The sequence below is a fragment of the Jaculus jaculus genome, chromosome 19 (genome assembly GCF_020740685.1).
Source record: "Jaculus jaculus isolate mJacJac1 chromosome 19, mJacJac1.mat.Y.cur, whole genome shotgun sequence".
Classification (NCBI taxonomy): domain Eukaryota; kingdom Metazoa; phylum Chordata; class Mammalia; order Rodentia; family Dipodidae; genus Jaculus; species Jaculus jaculus.
In genome coordinates, this window is record NC_059120.1 from 60,666,412 (window position 1) to 60,686,405 (window position 19,994).

The window sequence follows — 19,994 nt, forward strand, 5'->3', positions numbered from 1 at the left end:
AATCGGACCTGAGTCCTTTGGCTTTGCAAGCAAATGCCTTAACTGCTAAGTCATTTCTCGAGCCCCCAAATTAAAAACAAAACCAGAAGAAAAATGTGTGGTCATCTGGGTGTCAGGTTGCAAACCTGTAATCCCAGCACTCAGGAAGTTGAGGAAGGAAGATTATACATCTGAGTTCAGCCTGGGCCACATAATGAGACCCTGCATCAACTACAAACAACACCCAGCAACCGGAAGAAAAAAAAAAAGTGTGTCTTACTAATGAACGTTGGGATATCAGGTAAACAATTAAAAAAAATTAAAGTATCTGGATATAAGTCGTCTTTCAAAATGAGGCATTTAATGATGTTTACAAAAGCTAGCAGAGTAAGCTCATGATTTAGCAATGCTATGGCAAATATCAGGAAAAAAGATCTGAACTCCTTGTAAGGGTTAGCTGTGGGAAACAAGAGTAGGAGGTAGGGGTTATTTGGCAGGAGGGAAGGAGGTCTTGAGCTATTTTACTATGAATTTCATTTGTTACTTTCTATTTCTTGGTACAGATACAATTATTTAGAACAACCTACAAAGATAGATATAACTGGTATTTTGACATGAAAGAAAATGAGACTCATGTTTAAAATAATTTTTTAATAGACAATTATTTATTGCAAATCTGAACCATTTATATTGTTTACTGGCAGACACAATGTAAAATTTTGATCCAAATGTTAATGTGTCCATGACATTGCATAATTCTCTTCCATGCCATGGTGTTTCTTTCCTAAATGAATCAAATTTGCAGTACAAGGAAATGGCATTTTTAATGGGTGATGATTTACAGCCTCCAACTTATAAGGCTATTTTAAAATAAGTTTTGATGCTGCTCCTGGCAGGTTACTCTGTTACTTTTATACCAAAAAAAAAAAAAGAAAAAATAGCCCCAGTAGGTAAAGCTTCACTGCTGAATTCTTCCAAATCTTCATGAAAATGAAATAAAACAAAAGAGACACATAGGAACTGCCAAACTAGGAACAATAGATGGAACTATTTTGCAACTATTTTATGAAGTCAAAAAATTCTTTTTTTTTTTTTTTTCGAGGTAGGTTATCGCTCTCCTCCTACCTCTGCCTCCCGAGTGCTGTGATTACAGGCCTCCTCCACCATGTCTGGCTCAAAAATTCTTAATACCAATACTGAATGAACACAGAATAAACTCAGTCAACACACACATGTTCTGAACAGACAGGTAGGCTATGGAAACAAAAGTTCACATTGTCATTTGAAAATCAATAAATATGAAACAATATTTGCAGAATAAAGATTTTAAACACTTTGTAAACCAGGCGTGGTGGCACACACCTTTAATCCCAGCCGTCGGGAGGCAGAGGTAGGAGGATCGCCACGAGGTCGAGGCCACTCTGAGACTACATCGTGAATTCCAGGTCAGCCTGAGCTAGAGTGAGACGCTACCTCGGGAAAAAAAAAAAAAAAAAAGATTTAGAACACTTTGTCATCTCAAGAAGCAGAATTCAGAGCTGTGCATACAGGTGCATGCCTTTAATTCCAGCACTCGGGAAGCTGAGGTAGGAGGATCACTGTGAGTTTGAGGCCAGCCTGGAGCTACAGAGTGAATTCCAAGTCAGCCTGGGATAGAGTGAGATTATACTTCAAAAAACAAACAAAAGCCCCAAGATAGAATTTGTCCCTAATAAATGAAGAAATCTGAGTGGATCCCACTATTGATATCATCTCACAATAGATTCATATATTTGTTTCCCTGGTGACATAAATTATGACTTATCTTACAAAACAAACTAATGATTATTTTAATAATTATTACAAAATTGACTCTTGGGTCAGACAAGGTAAGTTTCTGGCTTCTTGGTATATTGCACATGGGAGAGGAGACACGCTGAGAACTCAGAGGATGTCCTGATAAGACCTGCTAAGAAAAAAAAGTAAAAAATAATTCTATATGGAAAAAAGTAAAACAGTAATCCTCCTCAGTGTATATCTGGTTCATAGTAGCTCATGAGCAATGGCGAAAGCAGCCCAAGTGCCCACTACTGGGTAAACGCACCATCAATATGAGGGGCATGCACAAGCAGGGGAACCCTGTTCAGCCTTAAGAAGGCAGGAAATTCTCACATACGCTGTGACATTGATGACCCTTGAGGGCATATTGGTAGGTGGAAAAAGCAAAAAAATAAATGTTGGGGCTAGAGAGATTTCTCAGTGGTTAAAGTCATTTGCTTGCAAAGCCTCATGCCCTGGGTTCAATACCACCAGTGCCCACATGGAGCCAGATGTGTCTGGAGTTTCTTGATAGTGGAAAGAGACCATGGTGTGCCTATTACCTCTTTCTCTCATAAATAAATAAGTAAACAAGTCAAAGTTTAAAAAAGAGAGATGGGGCTAGAGAGATGGCTTAGCGGTTAAGCGCTTGCCTATGAAGCCTAAGGACCCCGGTTCAAGGCTCCATTCCCCAGGACCCATGTTAGTCAGATGTATAAGGGGGCGCACACGTCTGGAGTTCGTTTGCAGTGGCTGGAGGCCCTGGGGCGCCCATTCTCTCTATCTGCCTCTTTCTCTCTATGTCTGTCGCTCTCAAATGAATAAATCAAAATGATAGACAAACAACAAAAAAGACAGATGTTGTGTGATTTTAATTACATGAGGCATCTCATATAGTCAAAAATATAGCAACAGAAAATAGAAGTATTTCTACCAGTTAAGAGGTTTCCATTTTGCTAGATGAGAGAGCTTCTGGAGATGGGTGACGTAACAGTATGAATGCATTTTACACACTTAAAACGCTAATGATAGGAATTTATGTTATGTTCCTTTGGTGGCAATTCTTTACATTAGCATTGCCCAGAAGATAAGAGTTAGAAGGACTGTGTGGTGGAAGAATGAAGAAAACTAAAGGAGGAGATGAAAACAGAGAGTGGACAAAAAAAGCAAAAGGTAAAAAAACCAAACCCAACTCACCGGTGCCTGAAAAACCACAGCGCCAAACACAGTAAAAAGACCAAAGAGGAAAGGAGTACGGCCAGAATGATGGAGCCGGTGTAGCTGGGGTGTCCTGCCAGTTGGGAGAGAGGAGACAAGATGTCACTTTGGGTGACAAAACTTCCACCCCCCGACTTTCTGAATATCTCTGTGTGTCTATTGTTCTCTCAAGCAATCACTATGGCCTTCACTTCCTCGACCCCATTTTCCTCTCCTCTCTCCCTTCCCACCATTCCTCCCCAATCTCTCTCTCTGCTTGAGAGCCCCCTGTCCCGGCTGCCAGCCTGGGCCTCCATTCCTCCTCACCCCAGTAGAGGACAATGTCCCGTCCCCCAAGGCTGCTGTGCTTCACGCGGCAGGCCAGGCCAGCTGCCTTCCCGGCCTCCACATCCAGGGTGGCTCGCAGATACCACGTCCCGTCAGCATTGGGCAGGGTGTCACCTCTCTGGGTGCCCTGCTGCTCCTGCTCACCCATCGCCCACGTCACCCACACGGGCTTTGGGTAGAAGCCAGAGACATGGCACGCCAGCCGCACATGGCCATGCCCAGGGCCGGGGCTACTGGAGAGCCAGGCTTCAGGCTTCACTGTGGTAAAAAGGGGTGGGGAGAGTGTCACTTATGCCAGCTTAGGCTGTTGACTGAGGCAAGATCAAGCAAAGGAATTAAGCCATCTACTTCGCTGGGGGCAGTAGTATTGATGAAGGCTTTGCTCCTGGGAACTTTCCTGTATCTGATTTGAAGCATGCCATAGGCGGTAGCTCAGAGGACTAACCTTGCCTCTGTAGGTCTTCCTTCCCTGCTTCAAGGACACCCAGGAGAAATTTGGGACAGGATTCTAAGAGGAGTTTCCCCACAATATCACGGATGCCTTTGTACTGAATGACAAAGGCACAGAACTTCTGTCCTCTGGCTCCACTCTCCGGGGAAGGCGCACATGAGCCATTCTGGATACTCATGAAGTCCACTCCTCCTAACGCACTCCTCAAGAAGCTCACAATGGCACCCCCAGAATGCAGTTCACAGCCTGCTATGTTCTGAACGTTAAAAGGGTCTGTGAAGGAGGAAAAGGGAGTAAAGTCACTAAATAGCAAAGGGAAAGAAGGGAATGGCAGTTGCCCCCAGCAGTTTGGATTTGGTGAGGGCAGAAGTCTGCAGTGTGGCACAAGGTGCCAAAATCACTACAGCATGTGGAGACTTTCTGGAAGAAGAGAACTTGAGGATCAGGCATGCAAACGTGGGGAGGGGGGGCAGAGGAGGAGGAGCAGCGTGGCCTGGTCTCAGGGGCAGCACTCCAGTGGGAATCGGAGGGCCCCAGGGGGTGAAGCACTTGGGGAAGAGGGCTGAAGGGATGGATGGGAGCAGGAGCTGCCTTTAGGACTCTCAAGCACAGGGCAGAAAGGGAAAGGCCAGTTTCACACGAGAAGGCATGGGCTTTTCATAAGGGAGATGCCGTCCTATTTCTCAGACAAGCTTGGGAGCAGCAGCGATGGGGAGCACTCCGTGGAGTGTGGCCAGACACCAGCGTCAAGAGGCGTGCCCGAGGCGGGGTGGGGTAGTGGGCAGGAGGGAGGAGGAGAGCCAGTGGTTCCCCAAGCAGACAGCAAGCCTGTCTTTGAGGACCCGTCACCCCACTCACCCCACACCCTGGTCTGAGCACAGGACTCACATTCCAGCTGGAAATCATGGGCCCGTTTCTGCACTTCTTTGATGAAGCCGAAAAGGTACAGTCGAAATATGTCCATCAACTCCGTCACCTCGTCGTCAGTTAAGTTGCCCTTAGACCAGGGCTTCAGGAATATGGGGGTTCCTGTCTCTGAGTCCCACCCGAGAATCTGCATGTCATCCACCCAGCCTGAGCCTTGGTTTTGTGCCCAGGTGCTGTTGGCAAAGGAAGCAATCTGGGTGACATGGAAGGAGATGGGCTCTTGCAAAGCTGCGGAGAAAACAAGGGGAAGCAGTGAAGAGGAAAGAAGCAGCGGGCAGTGCTTCCAGGGCCTGGGTCTCCAGTCCCAACTTTCGGGGAGTGGAAGGGGGTTGCAGAGAGCAGGACTCACAAACTCCTGTGCAATTGTATGGTGCCTGCAGCCCGCATCAGCGTGTATCCAAGTGCGCAGGGTGCCTGCAGCCTGCATTAGCGTGTGAGCAGCTGCCGGTTCCTCTTACCATCCCCGTTGCCACCACCTGGGAACAGACCCGCGAGCAATGCAAGTGGCAGATGCAGCATGTCAGCGTGGGAGAGAGGACTTCTGATGCTCGGAACTCGCTCTTGGTGTCTGATGCTAACCGCTCATTTTCTCAGCACTCTTCAGAGACTTGCCCTCTCTTCTAAGTGGCAAGTCTCTTCCTCATGCACAGCGCACATTGCAGAGGAAGAGGTACTTCCCCAGCTGGGGACTCCCGCTCCATGGCTCATTTCCCTCCAGCCCGGGGCTCTGGCCCTGCTCTCTCCGCACTGGCTGCTCGGTCCTTTGCAAGACCTCTGCTTTTCCTGTCCGGCTCAGCTAGACACTGATGAGATTTTGAAACATAGTTCATCATTGCATGTCTTTATTTACATGGTCACAATATAAAGGTTGATAGTAAACAATTGCTCATCTTTCAATAGCTTGAACCAGGAAGGAGTTTTTGGTTTATTCATACTCACCGCCCCACTTTTCACAGTCTGAAGCTCGATGAACTGACTCTAAAACAAGGCAATCTGAAGCTTCTGGGAGATGAGCGGTCAATATCATGTAGGTGACTAGAACAAGTAACTTCAACTATGAATAATGTGAAAAAAACATCTTGCTTAACTTTATTCAACAAACAGAACAAAAGGAAGTGAATAGAGGCAAAATGAGGTTGAAAGGTGTTTCAGTCCACTGAAGTAAAAGGCTCAGGGCTCCTGTGTCCAGCCCTGTCCTACCACCCTGAGGTTGGTGCTGGCGCCCTGAGGGCCCTGAGCTCTCCAGTGTTCAGGGATCAAGGATTCTGCAGTCTCTGTGTTCCTATTTCCCTCCAGTTTCTTTGTTCTTCTTTCAATCTCCCACCTGATCCTTCCTTTCTCTTCACCATCTTTCTCTACTTTCTCCACAGCCTTGCCCAATGGGGTGGAGTGTACTATGACTTATAAAGCCTCCATACCAAGTCAGTGGGAATGGGGAGCCATACTGCTGTTTGGCCATTGAAGTCCCAACTCTATGCCCTTCCCTGGCTGTGTGGGTTGTTTATTTTTTTCACCTGTTTGTAAATTTTGGTTTACTCCTAGTCCCTGAGCAGAGTGTAGAAAGTGAACAATGAACAACAAATATTTAAGAAGGGACAGACAAGAAGGAGGAAGAGAAAGGAACTAGTGAGAAGAACATACAACTTGAACCTTCTGCCACCTGACCTTGACTCTTCCCCACCTGACCCTCCACCCGTGACCTCCACCAACCGTGATCACCTACCACCTCACCCTCCGCCAACTGACCCTACACCTGTGACCTCCACCACCAGTGACCTCCATCACCGATGACTGTCCAGTACTTTACCCTCCACCCCCTGACCCTCCACCACGTGACTATATGCCCCCTGACCCTCTGCCCCCTGTGCTGGATTCGGGTCTTTGAGATTCTGTGTACCAGTGTGTCTTCTTTGGAGATGTGTGTTTCAGATCATTTTATCATTCATGATTATAAGTGGTTTTTCACTCTGTTTTAATATCGCTTTTATTCTACGTACCAACAGTTCATTAGGTGAATAGTTGGCAAGCCTTTCTCTACGTATTTGATTGGCTATTTCTTCACTCTGTTGACTGTTTCTCTTGCTGTGAAGAGCCTTCCTCCTGTGACAGAAGCACTTGTCTAGTTTTGCTTTGTAACTTAGCTACTGCATTACTAACTGAAAACCACGGCCAATACTACTGTATGTGCATCATACCGCCAAATCATGTTTTCCTTAATGACTAACTCATTACCCCAAGGTAACCAGAGAGCACACACCTCATTATTTCTATTCATTAGTCTTCAGGAGAATGAATGGAGTATATGCCACCACCTGAATGTGAATAAAGATTCTTCATACAATTATATGCTCACAAATTTCAAGGTTTTTGATGGGAGGAAAGTTATTCATTTTTAAATTTTTTATTGATAATTTCTATAATTATAGAAACCATGATAATTCATAATCAAGTTGGCTTTTTTGTTTTTTTTTTTTTTTTTTTTTTTTTTACAGGCAGGGTCTATCTCTAGCCCAGGCTGACCAGGAATTCACTATGTGAATATCAGGGTGGCCTCGAATTCAGTGGCGATCCTTCTATCTCTGCCTCCCAAGTACTGGGATTAAAGGTGTGCGCCTCCACACCTGCCCCTTATTTGATTATTTTTTTTTGTTCATTTTTAAAATTTATTTATTTGAGAACAACAGAGATAGTGAGAGAAAGAGGCAGATATATATATATATATAGAGAGAGAGAGAATGGTGTGACAGGGCCTCCAGCCACTGCAAACAAACTCCAGATGCGTGGGCCCCCTTGTGCATCTGGATTATGTGGGTCCTGGGGAATCAAGCTTCGAACCGGGGTCCCTAGGCTTCACAGGCAAGCATTAAACTGCTAATCCATCTCTCCAGCCCCCTTATTTTATTTTTTAAATTTTCGTTTCTCAAGGTAGGGACCCACTCTAGCCCAGGCTGACCTGGAATTCACTCTGTATTCTCAGGGTGGCCTTTAATTCACGACAATCCTCCTACCTCTGCCTCCCCAGTGGTGGAATTAAAGCATGCATAACCACGCCGGAGCAGTCAAGAATTTGAAAATGGTTGTTACTGAGGCAGCCTCGCCCTGTCATTGACTGCAGGATGCTTTTCAAGCCCGAGGCTCCCGAGGTGTGCAGGTCATCTCCATCACTGCCACTCCTTTATGGCATAGAAAGTTGCTCCAGGATCTCAGAGAAAGGTCCTGGCTCACTCTGTCTATGAGCCATCACTTCACGTATCTATGGTCTCTTAAAATGGGATTGTGACTTAGGAAGCACATATCATCTTGTTCACATACATATACTTTCAATGCAAGCTCAGAAATTCAGGGTTTTACTGACCTAACTCACATGTCACATTTAGTTCACTTTTATCCACTTGGAAAATTCTGGATCTCAATAAGTCAATTTTTTAAGTATTCTTTCTTTCTTTCTTCGAGAGAGAGAGAGAGAGAGAGAGAGAGAGAGAGAAATGGGTTCCCCAAGGCCTCCAGCCTCTGCAAACGAACTCCACACACATGTGCCACCTTGTACAGTTGGATTATGTGGGTACTGGGGAATTGAACCTGGGTATTTAGGCTTTGCAGGCAAGTCGCTTAACTGCTAAGTCATTTCTCCAGACCTCAGTGAATCATTTTAATTACAAATACTTATATAACAGATATTAAAAGTATAAACAGGGGTGTCGAGATGGCTCATTGGGTAAGAGAGCTTGCCACTTAAGCATTAGGACCTGAGCCTACCGGATCCAAGTCTCCAGCACGACATATAACAGCTGGGATGGCTCTGCCATGTCTGTGACCCAGTCCTGCAGAGGCCAAAGACTAGAAAGTCGCTGGGGCTGGCTGACCAGCAATGGCAACTCTGGATTGAATGAGAGGGTGTCTCAAGGAAATATGCACATGAGTTTGACACCTCCACATCCAGCCCTGAAAGTAACTTGCCTGTGGTGTCAAGATGGCCCTGGGCAGTGACCACATGGGAAGCAGAAATGTGGTTCAGAAATGCAGCTCTCCTCCTCTCTTCCTTCAGGATTCCCTGGGTGGAGGAGGCGGTCAGGACGGTCAACACACCAGGAGCACACGCACCGACAAAGCAGCAGCTGGTGTAGGTTCACAGCTGCCGCATCTTCCACTCACAGGTGCACAGCAGACCCCCCCACCCACAGGAAGAGAGTCAATTTAGTGCTGGTGCAAGTCTGCCTAGGGCACCCACAGCCACCAATGATTCCTTCTAATGAGCAGTCATATCTTAGGTGAAAATTTGAATCCATCCAGTACCTAATTCCTGCTACATGAAGCTTCCTTCCAACCCAAGCAAAGAGCCACAGACAGACCTTAAACACTGCAGTGTTTTTAGCACCATACGTCATGTCGCTGTACCCGGCTGTCTAACTCATGGGTAAACAAGCTTTGCCCAGTTGGACTTCAGACTCCTTCTCATGACAACGACACCCTGACCAGACTTGTTCTCCTCTGGGTCTCATGTTCCCCTGTGGGGCACGCTGAGTTTCGGGGCCCCTGCCACCTTCAGATTGGGCATGCTGTCTAGGTATTTGGGGTCATCCAGTGACTGCTCAAAGTGATACTCTATCTACATTGCAGGGATCCACACTTCTCATTTCACTTAGTTGCCCAAGACACCTTACCCGGAAGACAAAGCAACTGGTTCCTTTCTGCTATCTAGGTCCTTATACCTGGCATAGTCAAATAGTTAGATATCATCCAATTCCGTGAGATATCTATTCGAGACCAACAAGATTAATTAAATATACTAGTAAAGGCTCTCCTTGTGTCTATGTTAAGAAAACAAATTTTCTTGAGCAAACAACATGTATTTGGTTTGCTGTGATTTAGGATCTAAATTCCAGTGGGTAAGACTCCCTGTAGCTTCAACATGCTTTATGTGCTGTTTCAGTGGCCACACATGGTTGGGGTGGAAAACAAAATCTTCCAGCCAAAAAGCTGGGCATGGTGGTGCACGCCTTTTATCCCAGCACTCAGGAGGCAGAGGTAGGAGGATTGCTATGAGTTAGAGGCCACCCTGTGACTACATAGTTAATTCCAGGTCAGCGTGGATGAGCGTGAGACTCTGCCTAAAAAAAAAAAAAAAAATCTTAAGCCAACAAAAGCCCAAGTCCAGAAAGTAGAACTTCATTGGACTTTCAAAGAAGAACTGAGCCAATGTTTCTCAAATAATGTCACAAAACAGAAGAGGTAGGAATGCTCCCTAAACTCCCCTTTGTAAAGCCAGCATCACACTAATAGTAATATCAGGTAGAAACACAAAATAATGAAAGCTATAGACCAGCATCCTGAATAAAAACAGAGGCAAAAATTCTCAATAGCACACAGGAGGCAGATGTAGGAGGATCGCCAAGAATCCAAAGCCACCCTGAGACTACATAGTGATACATAGTGATTTCTAGGTCAGCGTGAGCTAGAGTGAGACCCTACCTCAAAAAAAAAGTTGAAAACAAAATTCAAGAGCATATAATCATTTGCTGTGATCAAGTCTGCTTTATTGCCAAAATACAAGGGTGGTTCAACATGTATAAATCAATAACTGTAATATATTATGTAAACAGAACTTAAGGAAAGAAACCACATGATCATTTCAATCCATGCAGAAAAGGATTTAATAAACCCAATATCCTTTCATGATTTAAAACAAAACCTGGCGAAAATAGGGATGGAGAAACATATCAGCACATAATAAGGGATTAAAGGACAGATGCAGATACAGATAGATGAAACATATGCTAAGTGAAGTAAAACTCAAAGCATTTTGCTAAGATTAGGAGCAAGAAAACAGGATCTCCTTGTTCTATTTCTATTTACTAAGTGCTTGAAGTCATAGACAGAGCATTAAGACAGGAGAAGTAAATGAAGGGGGGTTGTAAGCACAGGTCAGGCATATAACTTGGGGATCTTTGTACCATTTCACATGAGGACCCCGGGATCTCTGGAATTTCGCTGTCAACACCACCAGGTCCTGTTTTGTTATCTCAGTACTTGTGTTTCAAACTTTGATGTAAATATACCTTATGAAAATGTGGTTGTTATGTAGGATGGCTGTGCATGTTTAACACAAGCACTCAGTGAATATGATCATGCACACACCCGTGAAATCTCCACCCCCAATAAGGTGCTCTGATAGCTCTGTAATTTCTCTCTCGGGTGTGCATGTGTGTGTGTGTATGCACACATGGGTGCTTGAATGTTTGTTAGGAAAATTCAAAATACACTCTCTTACCAAGATGCCAGCATATGTCACAGTCACATGAATTATGGAGGTGAGGAAACATGATAGATTCCTAGAAAGTGTCCTTTCTGCACATGAGAACTTTGTTCCCTTGAATCACCATGTCCCTGTCGTCTCCTCCCTCTGAGCCCTGGACACCACTGTGCGCTCTTCCAGGAGCTCATCTCCTCTGGCTGAGCATCTCCCTATGCACACAGAAACCGGGTAATGGCTTTCAATGCATAGACAGTGCCTCCAAGGCCTGTGAGACGATCTTACTCTAATGCAGTGACACACGTTCCCTGTTCTCTCCCCAGGACTTCCTTCAATTCAATTGCAGTGTTTTTCCTGTTAATTTTGGAGCATCCAATAAAAGGCTACATCATTTCTCGTTTCTTAGTGTGGAATGCCTTCCCCAGATACTCAAAGCTGGTTTGCCTTTTCTTTCAAAGGTCTCCTCTCCATGATTCCCTTCACTGTGCCTAACACATCTGTCTACACTATGTGAAATCACAGCAGTTGTCTGTTTGACCTCTCCCGATTCAGCTCTTCTTCGCAGCACATCATCACCTTATGCTTAATGCTCCAGTTGTTCTTGTCTGTTTCTGCAGCCCTCAAAGATCATGGAAATTCCATGATGATGGGGCGTTTTATCCCCTGCTCTGCTGCGCTCCCTGACCCATGACAGCATCTTACAATGGTGAGTGCTGTAATCTGGATGTGCAGTATCACTTGTGTTCCTCATCCCACACTTACTATAGAAGGTGCTAGAAACTCAGAGTAGAACCACTGGCAAACATCTGTCATCTCAACACTCTAGCTGTTTCTGCCACAGGACCCAGCAGGCCAGTGCACAGGGAGCCGCCTCAGCACACACACGTGCACACACCACGATCCACACACACACACCCGCACACACACCATGCTTCTGCAGCAAGAACACAGTCTCTCTGGTGACACTTGTGCCAGGCATAATTCAAGGACAAAAAAAAAAAATCAAGTGCTGAAAGCATAATTTTCACTGTTGTGGTAAAGTAACACATTGGATGTGGGGCCAAAGTAGTATTGCTGCCTCCAAAATATTAGCCATGGGTCAACCCCATTCAGGTGAGAAGACATATTTCACTAAGTACTTTGGGTGAGAAACTGTGGTGACCATCCTTGAATTTCTTCATTTTGATGGAAGTCTTCCTTTTTAGACTTGTATCTGCGATGGAAACTTGAATTTCACCATTTACTGTTCCAAACACCACCTTTATTTCCATCCTCTCCCTGAATTCTAGTGGCCTTCCTCTAGATAAATGCCTGGGTGCATCACACAACGTGTGATGGACCTGCCTTGGATGGTGGCCTCAATGCCTCCTTCACAGCTAAGAGCCCAGCCTGGGTACGTGGCAATGAAGCACTGTTGGATAATTTGAAAACCCCCCTCATGGGGTTACAAGCTTACACTAAGGATCCTACCTATCTGCCTGTCCTATCCAAGGAAAGGGGCTTGTTGGATGTCTACTTAATCTTTGTACCCCCAGAGCTTCCTGCTTTCCAACAACCTCAATCTAATGTATCTCCACTACAGTAATTAGGTAAATCAATAAACCATACAGAAATTAAGGTACCATTATTATAAATGTAAAATAATACTGAACTAAAATATCAAAGAAAATCAAACACATACCTTGGCTATGACCCAGCTACACTGATCTTTCACTGCCTGAGATCTGACTACTGAGACAATTAGCCTAGAATTCCATCACCCTACAGTTGTTGTTCAAACACCAATGACACCCTTGAGTTTTCACATCCACAAAGTCCCTGTTCGTGCATATTGCCTCTATCAGACCATCCTCTTCTGTCCACTATTTGACAGGAGACATCCCATAGATAAGGTCACCCACTGTTTCGGTGAATTTGTCTTATTATTAGAAAGTTCATGTGAAAGAATTAAAGCTGGGTGTCCTTCATATATATATATATATATATATATATATATATATATATATATATATACACACATATATATATGTATATATATATGTATATATATATATATATATATATATATTTTTTTTTTTTTTTTTTGGTTTTTCGAGGTAGGGTCTCACTCTGGTCCAGGCTGACCTGGAATTAACTCTGTCATCTCAGGTTGTCCTTGAACTCATGGCGATCCTCCTACCTCTGCCTCCCGAGTGCTGGGATTAAAGGCGTGCGCCTCCACGCCTGGCTTCCCTTAATATTTTTGATCAGCTATATCAAATGTGATATATGTTAAACTACAGGGTCAAATCACATTAGCAAGTCGGTGTTAAAACAGATTGAGTTGCACAGAAAATTGTGTTAGAAGTGACTAGTGTAGCTTTGGGACCAAAGACCAAGCCCAAATTGGAATAAATAAACATGGATTATGAACGGCTGTATGAAATGGGTTTTGTCTTTCAAGCAAATGAAAGTTCTTAAACATGAGAGTGACGCTGTAAAATGAGCATTTAGAAAAAAAATCCTAAAATCTAATGAGATTCATGGTAGAATGTGTTGCACTGTAATTTCTCAGAGAGAGCGGAAGGCTGTAGTGGCCTGAACATGACCACAGTGAAAAAGCTGGAAAAACTGGAACAGGACGGGAGTAGCTAGCTCCCATCGAAGGCTTGTGGTGGGCAGAAGCAGCGGCATCGTTTCGGAATATAGAAGTCAGGACGCACAGTCACGGGACTCACAGTGAGATTCAGGCTCTGGCTGGAAAACTCGGGGTGCTTCCTGGCATCTGGCAGTCACAGGAGGTATTCTGCACTAGAACCCTCCAGGCATGCTTTGCTGCAGAAATAAGTACAGACTTTTATAATTTAATCATCTCTTTACAATTACATTTTTAAGTTAACTTGGTAATATCATCACCTGTGTTTTAGAAAATATTCAAATGTCTTTTTTATATTTTATTTATTTACAAGGAAAGGAGAGAGAATAGACACTGCAAAGGAATTCTAGATGCAAAGGAATTCCAGATGTGCTACTTAGTGCATCTGGCTTTACGTGTACTGGGGATCTGAACCCTGATCTTTAGGTTTTGCTGGCAAACACCTTAAATGCTAAGCCATCTCTCCAGCCCCCTATTCATATATATTGAAGTGTGATTATTTATTCTTTCTTTCAATCATTAAATAATAGCTTAGGGGAGCACTTCAAAAATGGCAGACATGAGAACTGAAACTGAAAATACAAAGGGAGTTTGAATTTACAAATCTGTGGAGGGGAATATCCTATCCTCATCTCAGCAGGGTTTTGCACAATAAATATATGAACACAGCTGACTTAAGTGTGGAAGACAGAAGTACATTAGGGCACTAAGGAGAAATGACAACAGGAAACAGGCAGGTTAGCAAGGCCAATAAGGATTCCAGAATGTAATGACAGACACGCTCTGAAAAAAGAACAGGAGTGAGGCACCTTCTAAGATAAGGTAAGACGGTGGGCCGGCAGCTCCCTTCCGTAGCTCCGTGAATAAGGAAAGCCATGGCCACAAAGGACAGACTATATTCTGAGCAGAGGAGAGAAGCGTTGGGAATGGAGGCTGAGATGACGGAACAGCTAAGGAGCATGGGTTACCAAGGGTGATGTGGGGACATGGGGAGAGGTTGCAGGTCACTCCTCAGAGGGATCGGAGGAGGCCAAAGCCATCAGCCCCAGGAAGCCAGGCAGCCACTGGCCTTTGGTGCATCAGTGCAGAGGAGGGGTTTGTGTGACAGACGAGTACTTTACAAGGCGTCCACTCTGTCGCTGCCCACATCTCAGAAGTGCTCTTGGCAGGAACCATCTTGATAAGTGGCCTGTTGTTGAAAAGTGAGTACATAGGACCCCAGACAATAAGGAATCTTCACAAGTCTGGGAACCTGAAAACACTCATCCACAGGGGTTGGGGAGGGGCACAGCCAGTAGAGGCGTCATGGATGCAGGTAAGGAAGGAGGTGTGGACGGTTTGTAGAGATGCACTTGAGGCGAGGAGCTGGGGCTGTGGAGATGGCTGTGGCTGGTGACCCTGCCGTGTGGTGAGTTGAAACCACTTTATCTCTGCAATACCGAGGGACCATAGTGGGGTGAAGGCCCTCTTAGAGCAAAGGGAAAACAATTATGTGCCTGTGAGCTCTTAATAACCTTGGGCCTAGAATGTTCCCTGTAGCCCGGAATGCAAACATAGCAACCCAGCAGGACTTTGCCATGCAGGAGACAAAGGTTCAAGGGGAGTCAACAGAGCGTATAAAAGGAAAAGGCCTATTGTGTTCTGGGCTTAGCCTCTGAAGCCACTGTGCCCATGGCCTTATATTGCAGAAATCTTCTGGAAAGATCACTCCAAGGCCAGTATGAGTGAAAGTAGAGGGGTTTATTACCTAGGGGCCAAAGAGCTTGAGGTTGTCCTCCAGAGAAGCTCTGGCCCTGAGCTGAGGTTTTATTTCCATTTTATAGTTTTCAGAGGCAAACGGAGGAGCAAGTGAACAAATAAGACGTGTCAACTTGCATGTCAATCATTTCCGTAGTCAAGCTGCCTAACAAGGGCCTCCATTTTACTGTGTTTTAGCCTAAACTGTCTTTCCTTCTTATCATCCCTTTGGACCCTTTCTGGACAGTTCCTTCTTTGGGATTTACCCATCTGCTGACAAAGATAAGTTTTAGCTCCTCAGCAATTAACTCTTATAGTAACTCAGTGAATCAATTCAACTTTTAGCTTCTTTTCTACCAAATTTAGGTAGTATTAAATGCTGCTTCCTGTAAGTATCGCCCCTTTGTTGGGAGCCTATAACGATAGGAGCTATGTAGTTTCCCCCGCTAGGCAGACAGGGAAAGGGAGCGCTGGGTAAACAACTCTGTTCTTTTTCTGGAGTGTTCCCCGATCCTAGGAGAGCAGAAAGGGTGGCTCCCTTCCTGGCTCACCTGTTTCCCTTGAGATAGGTTTTCCACCAGAGGTCTTGCTCAGTGGGGTTTCCTGGCGGTGCTTGGACATGCCCTGGACCTGCTCGGTACAACATGCACCCTGGACCAATCCATGTCCTAGTCTTTTTTTAAAAAAAAAATATTTCATTTATTTATTTGAGAGAGAGGAACAGGAAGAGGGAGAGGGAGGGAAGGAGGGAAGGAGTGAGGGAGTGAGGGAGAGAGAGAGAGAGAGAGAGAGACTGGGCATGCCAGGGCCTCTAGCCACTGCAAACGAACTCCAGATGCATGTGTCCCCTTGTGTATCTGGCTTATGTGGGTCCTGGGGAATCAAACCAAGATCTTTTGGCTTTGCAGGCAAGCGCCTTAACAGCTGGCTAAGCCATCTCTCCAGCCCCTCCAAATCTTTTTGACATGCTTGAGATGACTAATCGGACATTTGGAGACTTTCCTCAGCCAGCCAAAGTTCAGCTTTCTTGAGGGCAGTGGATTGCCAGCTGTGGATCCCCTGCCCACAGGAGGTGTCTGATTTCTCCAACTCTTGCTTTCACTTTAAATAAACTGCTTGGCTTTATGTTTCTAGAATCAGCAGGCCCTGGGCCCTAGAGAGACATTTAGGAAACAGCAGCAGCACTCCAAGGCTGTGGACAGCAATTGCTCAGAGTCGGAGCTGCCTTCCTGCCCTGTGGGTTGGGGCACGAAAGGGAGAGCTCAGCTAAGCTCTTTGCTTCCCACGCTCCAAGACACGGGAGGACTCTCCTTAGCTAGTTACTCCTCTTCTAGAATGATGCTGCCGTGAGGCTGACCCTTGACCAGCCCGTCCTTCAGCCTGCATGCAGCTGAGCCTGAGTAGAGGACCCACGAGGGAGCTCAGCTGTAGCCCACGGCCTCCCAACTGCGGAGACAGGGTGCAACGGAGGGCCGAGGTCAGCAGAAGCTGTGGACCAGGCAGCTGGAGCGTGACTTCCATGGTCTCCGGAGGCTCCTGTCCCTGCTCAGCTGTCAGCAAGACGAAGGAGCTGAGAACTGTTCTGATGAACTTGGCACGGGGGCACCAGAAACTCGGTCCCAAAGTAACACGAACACACAACGTGGGCACAAGGACTTCTGTCCAGAGAGGGACGCTCACAGATGCAAGAGCCTGCATGAAAATCCAAGCAAACACGGTAATGATGTGGCTCAGCACCTGCAACCAACACCACATGCCCAAACCCAGAATCAGTACCGGAAAGAAAGAAGTGGAATGAGGGAAGACTTTATTGAAATGGCAACTTAAAAACACAATACAAAGAAAAAGTAAATCACAGTTGGTTCATCACTTGGATACATATTAAAATTTTTATATTTTAAAAAATCTGGAAAATCTAAAACTGGTGGGTGAATTTCTGGAGGCATATGACTCACTTACCAAAATTAAAGCAGATGAGACACACAATTTAAACCATTCTAAACAAGTAATGAGATTGAGGCACTTTTTAAAAATCTCACAACAATTAAAAGTCAGGTCCATCTGGATTCACTACTGGATTCCATCAGACATTTAAAGAAGAACTAACACCAATGCTTTTCAAACTATTCCATAAAATTGAACAGGAACTAATTTTTACCAAAGTTATTTTTTTATAAGGCTGGAATTACCCTGATACTAAAATTGGATAAAGACAAACACACAATAATGAAAACTGTAAGCCAAACTCCCTCATGAACACAGACACAGAAATTCTCAAACTGAATTTAAAAAGTATCAGAAAAGATTATTCACTGTCCATTCATTATAGAGCTTAAATTCTGCGTATTTATAACTTGTTAGACCAAATATTGAGCAATATCCTTTATTGAATGTATTGAACCTCTTTAAGGACAGGCCCATATTATGCTGGATGTATCTCTTAATGGATTGAAATAAAAGCTCATGTTTAGCAATGCATTTTAAAAAAATTATCAATGGGCTGGGCGTGGTGGCGCACGCCTTTAATCCCAGCACTAGGGAGGCAGAGGTAGGAGGATCACCGAGAGTTCAAGGCCACCCTGAGGCTCCATGGCGAATTCCAGGTCAGCCTGAGCCAGAGTGAGACCCTACCTCGAAAAACAAAACAAAAAAAAAAATTATCAATGGAATATAAAAAGATTCAGCTAGAGAGATTGGTCAGTGGTTAAAAGTGTTTGTTTGCAAATCATGAAGGCCTGGGTTCCATTCCCCAGTACTCACATAAAACCAGATGTACAAAGTGATACATGCATCAGCAGTTTGTTTACAGTGGCAAGAGGCCCTGCCATGCCTGTTTTTCTCTCTCTTGCTTGCTTTTTCTTTGCAAATAAATAACATTAAAAAAGGATAATTCACCATGACCAACTTAGCCTCATTCCAGAAATGCAGGATGGTTCAACATGTGCAAATAAATAAATGGACTCAATGATGGAAATCATATGATCATGCCAACAGATGTAGAAAGGGCCTTTGTCAAAATTCATTGTACCTTTTTGGTTTAAGAAAAGGAACACCCAAGGAGAACTGGAGAGATGGCTTAGCAGTTAAGGTGTTTGCCTGCAAAGCCAAAGGCCCCAGGTTCAATTCCCCAGTACCCACGTAAACTGGATGCACAAGGTGATACATGCATCTAGAGTTCATTTGCAGTGACTAGAGACCCTAGGGCACTCATTCTCTCTCTCCCTATTTTTCTCTCAAATAAATGAATAAACATTTAAAATGAAATTTTAAAAAATAAAATGACCATTACTTTATATCAGAATAAAAGCAAAATGAAAGAAAGAAACAATGACTGGGGGCTGTAGAAGTGGCTCAGCAGTTAAAGGGACTTGCTTGCAAAGCTTGCCGATCCAGGATTGATTCCCTAATACCCTTGAAAAGCCAGATGCCTAAAGTGACACTTGTGTCTGGACTTAGTTTGCAGCAGAAGGAGGCCCTAGCATGCCCATTCTCTCTCTCCCTCTTTGGAAATGAATAAATGAATATCTTAAAAATAAAAAGGAACTAGAAAGATAGACATCTCAACATGATAAAGGTTATGTACAACAAACCAGTAGTCAACATTATATTACATAGAGAAAAGATCAAAGGATTTTCACAAAAATCAGAAACAACACAGGCACTCACTCTCATTCTTATTCAATACACTGCTTGGAGTCTTAGCTATAGAAATAGAACAAGAGAATGAAGTAAAATTGACACAAACCACAAAGGTAGAAGGCAAACTCTCGTTATTTCCAAATAATATGATTCTGTGCACGAGACACTAAAGACTCCAACAGAATAGCTCTTTGAACTGAAAAATACAACAAAGTGTTTATCAAAACACAAATACAAAATTAACTGCCAAAATCAGTAGCCTTCACCATATATTTATACTCATATATACATTCACATATATATACACTCATATATATATACATATGTATACTCACATACATTCAATCTGTACTCACATATGCATTCATATGTATACTCATACACACATATACACTTATATATATACATATGTATACTCACATACATTCATATCTATACTCACATATGCATTCATATGTATACTCATACGCACATATATACACTCATATATATATACATATGTATATTCACATACATTCATATCTGTACTCACATATGCATTCATAAGTATACTCATACACACATACACACACACACACATATATATATATATATATATACATATGTATACTCACATACATTCACATCTATACTCACATATGCATTCATATGTATACTCATATACACATAAATACACTCATATATATATACATATGTATACTCACATACATTCATGTCTATACTCACATATGCATTCATATGTATACTCATACACACATATATTCACTCATATATATATATACATATGTATACTCACATACATTCATATCTGTACTCACATATGCATTCACATGTATACTCATACACATATATACACTCATATATATATATATATATATATATATATATATACATATGTATACTCACATACATTCATATCTGGATTCACATATGCATTCACATGTATACTCATACACATATATACACTCATATATATATATATATACACATGTATACTCACATACATTCATATCTATACTCATATATACATTCAT

At 43.7% G+C, this 19,994-nt stretch overlaps 1 protein-coding gene across 7 annotated transcripts; it reads right to left on the reverse strand.

The window, feature by feature from the left end:
• Positions 1-1,072: 1,072 nt before the first annotated feature.
• Positions 1,073-5,495, reverse strand: LOC101617558 (T-cell surface glycoprotein CD1b). Of its 7 annotated transcripts, none has more exons than XM_045138468.1 (6): positions 5,158-5,495; positions 4,661-4,927; positions 3,767-4,045; positions 3,301-3,579; positions 2,974-3,067; positions 1,073-1,924 (listed from the first exon to the last, which is right to left on the reverse strand). In XM_045138468.1, the coding sequence occupies exons 1-6, from the start codon at positions 5,216-5,218 to the stop codon at positions 1,903-1,905; spliced, it is 1,002 nt and encodes a 333-aa protein (XP_044994403.1). In that variant the 5' UTR covers positions 5,219-5,495; the 3' UTR covers positions 1,073-1,902. The 7 variants fall into 7 exon arrangements, with proteins under 7 accessions (XP_044994403.1, XP_044994402.1, XP_044994404.1 ...); XM_045138467.1 differs by having other exon boundaries at positions 1,073-1,927; XM_045138469.1 differs by having other exon boundaries at positions 1,073-1,927; positions 4,661-4,872; positions 5,049-5,495.
• Positions 5,496-19,994: the final 14,499 nt, after the last annotated feature.